Source organism: Capsicum annuum, chromosome 1 (assembly GCF_002878395.1).
Source record: "Capsicum annuum cultivar UCD-10X-F1 chromosome 1, UCD10Xv1.1, whole genome shotgun sequence".
Classification (NCBI taxonomy): Eukaryota; Viridiplantae; Streptophyta; class Magnoliopsida; order Solanales; family Solanaceae; genus Capsicum; species Capsicum annuum.
The window spans coordinates 21,849,192-21,859,622 of record NC_061111.1 but is presented as its reverse complement, the minus strand read 5'-3'; the positions used below and the strand labels follow the sequence as shown (position 1 = coordinate 21,859,622).

General features: G+C 34.8%; 1 protein-coding gene across 1 annotated transcript; it reads left to right on the top strand.

Moving 5' to 3' along the window:
* The first annotated feature begins 1,271 nt into the window (after positions 1-1,271).
* On the top strand, positions 1,272-2,859 carry LOC107869904 (transmembrane protein 45B). Its single transcript, XM_016716306.2, has one exon. The coding sequence runs from the start codon at positions 1,786-1,788 to the stop codon at positions 2,671-2,673; it is 888 nt and encodes a 295-aa protein (XP_016571792.1). The 5' UTR covers positions 1,272-1,785; the 3' UTR covers positions 2,674-2,859.
* The last annotated feature ends 7,572 nt before the right edge of the window (positions 2,860-10,431 follow it).

Sequence of the window (10,431 nt, the reverse complement as noted above, 5' to 3'; positions counted from 1 at the left end):
AATTGTATTGACCCAATAAATTTCAGAATCTTAGGCTCAATCCCGGGGCCAGCTAAGCCGTAGATTGATTTGTCAGAAATTTGCAGTTGGTGAGCCTCCCTTATTCCGGAAGGTCTAATTTATAAGTCATTGTTATTTTATTTTTATTCATGGTTCGACTGGGGTTCTTGTCCCAATCTTCAGACAGAGGTTATTTTCAGTTGAGATTTCACAGACTAATGTTAGATGTTTTTGATTTTATGAACTCATTTCAGTATTGAGTAGTTTGAAGTAAAAGAATGACCATGTTTTCGTCTTGTCATGTTTTTTTGCATTTTCCTTACAGTACATGAATTGTGTATATGATTGCCAGTTAGAGAAGGACACTCGGGCCTTCACGGTTCGGGATGTCCGTCGCGGCCAAGGCCTCGGTTCGGGTCGTGACACGCGTGAGGCGCGTATACCTAAACTATTGAATAATGACACGTAGAAATTAAAAACGGATCAAACATGACGGGATGTAGACATTCCAATCTTAATATATGAACTTGTATGGTGTCATTGTGCATATTTCCTCAAGGACCGGACTTACCATCTTTGTTGGTCGGATTATAGTTGTTAGGATCCTACTCTGATATAATATATTTTAACAATGACAAACTAATAAAGAAAAATATTATTTTAACAGTGACAAACTAATAAAGAAAAATATGTAGGATACACCGAATATATAATCAAGTCAAGAAGGATCATACTCGAAGCTGAATTGGAAATAGCATCTCACAAGATTCCTAACTTCAAGGAAGTCGAAGCTAAATTTGAAATAGCATCATGAGGAAATCCTATTATATCCCTAACTACAAGGAAGCCCATCGTACTAAAGAGAATCACAAGACAAACATGGAAAACAGATTTCACAAGGAATCGCGAAAGGAAGGAAGATCACACCCTCTACATGGACATGTATGACTGTGAGTCTATTTTCTAGAAAGGAAAATCATATCATACGTACTGACATATTTGATATGGATGTAACATATGATGTGAATCCTCAATCAAGGAATTATTTCAAATGCTTGTTTGAGAAGAAATCCATTGAACTTTCCTTTTAGAGCAAAAAACCAGATCAGTTGAAGAGTATAAATAAGAAGATTGAAGACCAAAGACATCAGGCAACTTCACAGAAAATTCTTAGGGTGTTTCAATCTCTAGTCTTCGTAAAGCTTTGTAATTTTTGATTTACAATAGTTACAAAAAGAAAAAGATCGAGTCAATTCAGTTTTACCAGTTGAAGTCGTGTCACAAGATCTGAATAACAACGTAAGATTCAAAAATTGTACAGCACCTATGTAGTTACATTCTCTCTTTGAAAATTCTAAAGAAACCCTTGTAATACAAGGGAACTACAGTAGGCACCTTAGTGTTACAAGACTAGTTTCGTACGACCTTTTTATGAGGGACAAAAAAGCAAAGTCACCGCTACAAGGGTTATTATGTAGTTTACCCCCTTTCTGCCTTCTTTTTTCTGTTAATAATTGCTTTCATGTCATTTCTCATGTCGCCACGCCACCTAAATTATTTGTGTGCTTTAACTCCTAATCATCCTAAAAGGTTATGCAGTAATGGAATTCACTTTTTATCCTTTGGCGTATTGATGGTGGAAACACATGCATAATGCACCAGATTGTTTCTTGGACATCATAAGTGGTAATTTTCTACAGAGCATATGTGAGTATTAAAGTATTTAACAATTACTCTAGCGTGGTACCAAATATCAGTCTTCATTAATCTGAGACATAAACTTCCATGGGAACATTTCTTGGACATCTCGTACCTGGCTTGGCCTTAGCCCTCCTTGGTTTTTGGCATACAATTAGCACCATTAGATCCAACTATCAAAATGGAACTACAAAATTCAGATCCAGGTTTTGGTACCCTTTCAACAGTCCCCTTCCCACTCTACAACATATTGATCTTTTTCTGGTCTTGTTCTTGTCCCTCTTTTGCATAGCTATCCAGTTCATAGACTTCCCTTCTCTCCACTTATCATTCAAGCTTCATAACGTTGAGCATGCCACCATATTCCTACACTTGACTGTATTTGCGGGTTTTACTCTTCTCGCTGAGATAAGTAACTTGACTGAGATCCTACATGGGATGTTAGGCATACTTGCTACATCTATTTTCGGTCAGGAGCTTTTCTTGCTTCATTATCATTCAACTGATCACGTAGGACTCGAAGGCCATTACCACTGGCTGTTGCAGCTTGTAGTGGGTGTATCCCTTATGTCAGCTCTTGTTGTAACTTGCTTCCCATCTTGTTTCCCTGCAGCACTTGTTCTTCCGATTTCAGTCATTTTCCAAGGGGTTTGGTTCATGAACATGGGATTCAACCTATGGTTTCCGCACTTCATTCCACAAGGATGTGTTATGCAATCAAGTGAAGGTCATGAAAGCTCTGTCCATGGAGCGATCATTTGTCAAACCGATGAAGCCGATTTAAGGGCCCGAGCTATGGCAAACTTGCAGTTTAGCTGGGTACTTGCAGCTATCTTGTTCCTTGTGGCTGGTATTTCCCTAATCTTTGCCAGAAATCGAGCAGATAGGACTCTGTTGTCTAAGTATGAGCAGCTTCAGAGTAGGGGCAGAGACAAACCTGTAACAATTAATTGCTTGAAGCAAACTACTAAATAAAAACATGTATATTAGGCATCAAATACCACCTTAAATAAATTCAATGGATGTGTATGAGGACGATTGTTCTGGGTTGTCTTCTTTCCTAGAGATGTTCAAACCCATTGTTTGTGGTACTTTCTGTATTGCAGTCACTAGACTGCCTACCCATAGGTATCAGTTTTAACTAATGTTGACTTGGCTTTATGTTCTCTTTCCGCCATATCCTCCCCTCCCCATAAATTGTGTTATTTTTCCATTAGGCGTGCTTCTTCTTTAGTGGGGCTTTATTTTGTTAGAACTAAAAAAAGAAAGTTGCACATCAAGCCAGATCTGTTTGTTTTCTTTTATTGTCTTAATCACGTCTAGTATGATAGGCAATTTACCAGTAAAATCTCATTATTAGAGGTAGTGGTTGGTAATGGATGGTTTCAGTCGGGCAGAGGTCGAAATATTGAAGGAAGGTGATTAAACATATTATGAAACAGCTATAACTTACTAAGATATGATCTTATATAGAAAGTTGTGAAGGACGCAAATTATGGTCTATGGTTAATAGAGGAGAGTGTGTCCTTGCTAGTCGTAGTGCTATGCGTGTGTTTGTAGTTTCTTATTCCTGGTGTTTTGCTGACGTTTGTAATTTCGGATAGATAGTGTATAGTACTACTTTGTGGTGTTTTATTTCTGTTATGATATATTAGTGTATTATTTCATCTTGTTTTTGTTTTTATTATGTCATTTTATACTGTTTTTGTCCTGAGACGGAGTTCTATCGAAAACAACATCTCTACTTCATCTGAGTTAGTGGTACGAATTGCGTATACTTTATTCTTTTCAAACCCACTTGATTGGAATACACTAGGTTGAGTATGTTGTTGTTGTGGTTGAGTTTAAGGGTAAACAATTTGAAGATCTAGGATTAATGAAATTGAACGGATTGAATGAGTCGAGTTGAAATAATGTGAGTGGTGAAGGTGGCTTGGGCCTAAGTCCATATCCATTTGCCACTTGCTTTCAGGGGTTATTCTCAAATATAGACCCAAATTAAGGTGGCTTTCAAATTTTAGCCCCAAATAAAAAGGCTTTGTTAAAATAGCCTTACTTGTTAAGTCATATTTTCTTGGACAAAAATACCCTTCTACAAAATATTCGCTGAAATCTCTTTCTTCGATGTTAAATCTCTTTCTTCCTCTTTTTCTTCCAAATTTCAGAATCGACCTCCAAAATATTTGTTGTTAAATCTCTTTCTTCTAAATTCCAGAATCGACTTTCAATCATTCGCAGAATCGACTTTAGCCATAAGGTTTCTTCAAGTATGAATTTCATCATCAAAATTCTTTGTGGTAATTTTAGCTTATTGATCATTGTGGTAATTTCAGCTTGTTATATAATTAGCATATTGATTTGATTTTTGAGAAGGTGAACGTAAGCTGAAGTTGGGATATGTTGTTGTTGTAGTAACATATTTACCATTGAGGAATTACATCGAACAAGTAGTGGGAAGTTTGTTATTGCGGTTATAATTGTGTTTGAGTAGTTGTGGAGGATTGGTCTTGGAGAAAAAGGTTGTAAGCATGTGACTGTAAGCATAAATATATTGCTTGTAAATTTGGACCACCACTTATCAAGAATTTTCTGTTTGGTTACTCATTCATTTGATTATTATTGATTAATGGTGTCAATTATATGTAGGTGGTCATTAGCAATGAACTTGTAGGAGATTTAGTTAGTTATTAAGATCGATGGACAAGAGAAATTGGTTGTGGACAAAGAGACCTTTTGAGAAAAGCATTGGTGAAACTGAGAGTTCTGGTTCACAATCTTCACATTCAGAATGACACTCTGATGAGCAGGTACAAGGCAAAAGAAAGATTTTTTTTGTTCATAGGATGTCTTGATAATATCTTTCTGGCCTTTTAATTGATTGTGCTGATATAAGGAAGCTAACACTTTGATTCGTACTCAAATCTTTATATGTATGTTTATTTCAAGCTGAAATGGTCGAGCTAAATATTTAGCTCATGTTTTCGTAGTTAGAAAGTGCTATACTGCCAATGGTTATACTCATAAAACTTTAGTATGCTCCAATGCCTTCTGCAAATGTTGTATCTTGATAATTCTAGTCGTCTTTCATGTATTATATCTTTAGTTTTTTCCTGCCTTTTTCTCCCTGAGTTGTGTCTACCAGTTCTTTGGAACTGCAGGATTCAAGTTTCAGACATAAATATTTGAGAATCTTTTGTTTTCCAATGAACCATTGCCAAGAATTTGTCATTTGTCATTTTAGTATGCTTGGAAGTTGGAAGCTTCAACTTTAGATTGATCAAAAATATCAATGACTTAATTGTAAAAGTGAAAGTATGGGAACAACATTTAGTGTTGGAGCCAACTAGCTACCTAGTAAATGGGCACTTGAATGACATTTTGTATATTTAGATTTTGTAGAATTGATATCCACTAAATTTACTCTCTATTAAATTTGATGTGATAGTGGTAAATTTATAGTTTTAAATAACTCAAGCTCTGTATTAAAAGATTCTAGTTCTGATGCCATGAGTCTCAGATCCTAAGCCAAAAGGCCAATATAGGTGTGAAAGAAAGTTGATTATTTCAGTCCCTTAATTGTTGATCAGCCAGAGTATTAAGAGAAAAGTTAAATGACTGCTAGTTAGTTCCATTTGCATTTTACATTATATTAGCTAATATAGTAATGAAATTTTATCCCGAGCTTGATGTTGTTGTGTGCTTGGCTTTTTTTTCCTTGTAATTCCTCGTTAATGCTTGTTAACTTCATTATTCTCACTTCAACACTTGCAATTTCTGCTATTTGGAGAAGGATCCGTTAAAAGAAACTCCAGAAAATGACAATCAGTCACCAGAAGTGACCTCAAAAGAAACAACAATTGATAATGAAGCCAAGAAAAGTCCAAAGAGGTTGATAGAAAAGTTATCAGCTGCTCTGGTTAATGTTAGTGCTAAAGAAGACTTAGTTAAGCAGCATGCTAAAGTGGCAGAAGAAGCTGTTGCAGGTATCTTCAACCATGCCTTTCTTAGAGATAGTCTAGACAATATCCATCCCTTTTGCTGTACATGAATTATAACCATGAGTCATGGGCAAGACTTTAGAAAATTATTGAAATTGAAAACTTTTGCCCAAGATGCAACGGTTTATTCTTTAATTGCACTGATTAGATTAATAACATATATGCAACTCTTGCCTCATGGGCAAGACTTAGTTTAGAAAATTATTGAAATTGAAAACTTTTGCCCAAGAGACAAAAGTTTATTCTTTAATTGCACTGATTAGATTATTAACATATATGCAACTCTTGCCTCATGGGCAAGACTTTAGAAAATTGTTGAAATTAAAAACTTTTGCCCAAGAAGCAACATTTTATTCTTTAATTGCACTGATTAGATTACTAACATATATGCAACTCTTGCCTCATGGGCAAGACTTAGTTTAGAAAATTGTTGAAATTGAAAACTTCTGCCCAAGAGGCAGAATTTTATTCTTTTATTGCACTGATTAAATTATTAACATATATACAACTCTTGCCTCTTGGGCAAGACTTTAGAAAATTGTTGAAATTGAAAACTTTTGCCCAAGAGGCAACGGTTTATTCTTTAATTGCACTATTAGATTATTAACATATATGCAACTCCCGCCTCATGGGAAATACTTAGTTTAGAAAATTATTGAAATTGAAAACTTTTTCCCAAGGGGCAAAAGTTTATTCTTTAATTGCATTGATTAGATTATTAACATATATGCAACTCTTACCTTATGGGCAAGACTTTAGAAAATTGTTGAAATTGAAAACTTTTGCCCAAGAGGCAACAATTTATTCTTTAATTGCACTATTAGATTATTAACATATATGCAACTCTTGCCTCATGGACAATACTTAGTTTAGAAAATTGTTGAAATTGAAAACTTTTGCCCAAGAGGCAAAACTTTATTCTTTAATTGCATTGATTAGATTATTAACATATATGCAACTCTTGCCTCATGGGCAAGACTTTAGAAAATTATTGAAATTGAAAACTTTTGCCCAAGAGGCAACAGTTTATTCTTTAATTGCACTGATTAGATTATTAACATATATGCAACTCTTGCCTCATGGGCAAGACTTAGTTTAGAAAATTATTGAGATTGAAAACTTTGCCCCAAGAGGCAAAAGTTTATTCTTTAATTGCATCGATTAGATTATTAACATACATGCAACTCTTGCCTCATGGGCAAGACTTTAGAAAATTGTTGAAATTGAAAACTTTTTCTCAAGAGGTAACAATTTATTCTTTAACTGCATTGATTAAATTTTTAGCATATATGATAAATGAGGAAAAAAGATGAACGATATGGGTTCCTAATGAACAGGATGTGGGATCTAATGTGCAAAATGCTGATCAAGATGGAAACACCAATGAACAGACTCCTAATGAACAAGATGTAGGCTCTAATGTGCAAAATGTTGATCAAGATGTAGGTGTTGCGGAGCAAAGTGCTGATCCGGATGGAAACACTAATAAACAGTTTCCTAATGAACAAGATGTGGACGCTACTAAGTAAAATGCTAATCAAGATGAAAATGCTAATGAACAGAGTCCTAATGATCACAATGTAGGTGTTGCTGAGCAAAGTGCTGATCCAGATGGAGACACTGATGAACAGGTTCCTAATGAATAAAATGTGGGTGCTACTGAGCAAAATGTTGATCAATTTGAAGATGCTAATGAACAAGTTTTTGATGAACAAGATTTAGGAGTTGCTGAGCGAAATGCTAATCAACATGAAGACATTAATGAACAGAATCATGATTAAGAGGAGGCACCCCAATGAACTGAATGAAGATGTAGATCAACTGGCTGATGGAATAGATAATATGAACTAACTAATGACGAAAATGCAGACATTGATAGCCTATTCATGTTGATCAAAATGTAGAAAGATATACACTTTGTGAATAGACTAATTAGACTTCATACTTACACAAAATGCTAATTCCATAATTGTGTGGCATTCTGTTTTGAGATTGCAGTACTGCCATTTTCTATATGCTGCTTAGTTTGTTTTTAATTTCTTGATACAGCTCATCTGTCAAGAATTTGAGTATAATCGACCATTTAAAAGTTACTACTGGATTACTGATCTATTTCCTTATATTTTGCATGACACTTGACAGTAAATGCTACTGAACTTTAGTATTGAGAAAGATGATGTTTTGCTATATGATGAGTTAGATTAACAGATACGTTTGAAAATTGTGGACCTAATGGTTTTTGGTTTTTATTCTCATCCTGAAGATATAGGGCGGTCCCCATATCTTTTGTAGTGCAATTAAAGAATAAACTGCTCATATATAGGGTAAACCTGTCAAACAGGTCTGGTTGACCCGCCCTAACCTGGCCCGAACCGGCCCACTTAATAAAACCAGCCCGGTTTGACCCAGCTCGGTCAGCCCATGGATTGTAGAGTACCAGATCACGGGCCAGTTAAGTTTTTTGGTTAGGTTCGGTTAACCCGGCTCGGACCAAGCCCGGTCCAGGCCCGCCGGTTAACCTACCCGGCCCGAATAAGTTTTTTTTAAAAAATAAAAATAAAAATTGATATTTGGGTCAAACTAACCGTTGGCCCTACGGCTATATAGCCATTTTTGGGTTCAAACGGCTAGTTTGGGTCCATTTATTAAAAAAATAAAAAAATTCATCTAAATATTATTTAATCCAAAAAAAATTCTATAAATACCCTACACCTTCAAATTATTTTTCACACAATTTTTCACTCTCTCAAATCTCATTCTCTCTCAAATCTCAATTCTCAAATATTTAATATATTTAATTTTCTAAAGTTCTCACTTTAATTTTTTAAGTTTGCGATTACAAAGTACGAATAGAAGTTTCTAAAGTCGCAACCTTTGGATACTTCCAAAATTTGGTATTATCTTTCCATCTCTTACGTTTTATTTTATTTATTGTATTAATTGTTGAATATTTAATTTTATTATATTTATGTATTTTGAAATTTTTTAGTTTAATTTATATTATGGATTAATTAAGAAACCTCACTACTAAAGGTGTTAAAATTTTTTGTCCCGGAAGTGGTAGTGGTAGTAAAAAGCAAATTACTAGCGGTAGAGGTACTTCAAGTAGTAGATATACCCGTGTGCCTTCGCCTCCGGTACCGCTTGGAACACCTTTTGAGGAAGAAATAGGTGTAAGTGTTCACGATATGGATTATGTAGAAGCTCAGAAAAATTACGGTATAAAAGAAGAAAATAAAGTAGATGCGGTTAATTTAGATAAAGATGATGAAAATATTGGTGAGAAACCCATAGTAGGAAATGCTAACATTTGATCTGAATCGGTTAATCTCCCTTTCCGTCCTCCCCGTGCCCCAAGAGCTCGTAAAACAACTAGTATTGCGTGATAATTTTTGGAACGTCTATCAGATACTGAGGTGCAATGCAATATTTGTCAATAAATATATAAGCATAAAAGCGGAGGCAAGCAAGGAGGTATGGGTACATTAGTGAGACATATAGGTGATGCTCACTGTAATATCTCGGAAAATGTTTCATTGAAATTTTGTGCGTAAACGTGTTGGGTTCTATCTTCTAGAATGAGTTATAAATTTTTCGTGCGTAATGTCTTAGATTATGACCCACCATTGCGTAGAGTATCAAATAAGCTTTCCAACAATAGGTGGATCATCCAAAACGGACACCCGAGCGATGAGTTATGAACATTCCGATCGAACCATGAATAGTAGTGAATAGTAAAACGTGCAGGAAAAAGTATTGAGGACTAGCGTATTTTTGCTCCAACTTTAAATGATCATAAATCCTTGTACATAATAATCTGGGTGATATACTATATATCCACGGAAAGTTCTGCGAGTCCTCTTTCCAATGAAATTGGTTTCATCCAATTTGTCTGTCGAAGCAAAAAGTTATGATCGATCTACTTCAACCTATCAGAAGAAAATTTTTGGATCAACTTCAAACGATCATAACTCCTCGTACACAATAATCTGGATAAGATACTATATATCAACGGAAAGATATGAGAGTCGTCTTTCTAATGAAATTGGTTTCATACAATTTGGATATCGGAGTAAAACGTTATGGTTGATCTACTTCTACTATCAAAACAGTTCACCAAATGACAGATTCGAGAATTATTTGGCTTTTAGGGGCGTTTTGGTCATTTTCCCTCACCCAAAATTCGTTCAAACCCTATATTAAAGCCTATTAGAAACATTATATGTTATATTTCATCAAATTCCCTCAAAAAGAAAACCCTAAGCTCGTACATCCAACTTCAAGAACCTCCAAAGTTCACCATTAATTCTGCAAATTTATTCAAGATTCCAAGTTCCTAGTTCAAGAACTCTAAGAACCATCATTCAAGGGCACGATTAACATCTCAAAAACGAGTATCGATTTAAAGTTTATCATTCAAGGTATGTGGGGGTTTTCAACAAGAACTCTCTTTCGTTCTTATGCCCAAAAGTAATTTTCTTTACAAAGGCATGATTTTATTTGATTTTATAAATTTGAAGCATGAACCCATATCTTATGATGATTATTATGAAATCTTGATGTTTATGATTTTGAAAGATGAATTTACATGTCTGGAGATATAAAGCATGAATCTTGAACGATATTTATCATGATTTTGATATTTGGGTCATGAATCCCCATTAGAAATTATGTTTTTTTTAGAAAGTGTGTGTTATAAGCACGTTGATATTCAATATTTGAGATATTTTGAATG

Excerpts from the sequence above, each read along its gene's own strand:
- LOC107869904 (XM_016716306.2), top strand. The coding sequence starts at position 1,786 with ATGGGAACATTTCTTGGACATCTCGTACCTGGCTTGGCCTTAGCCCTC.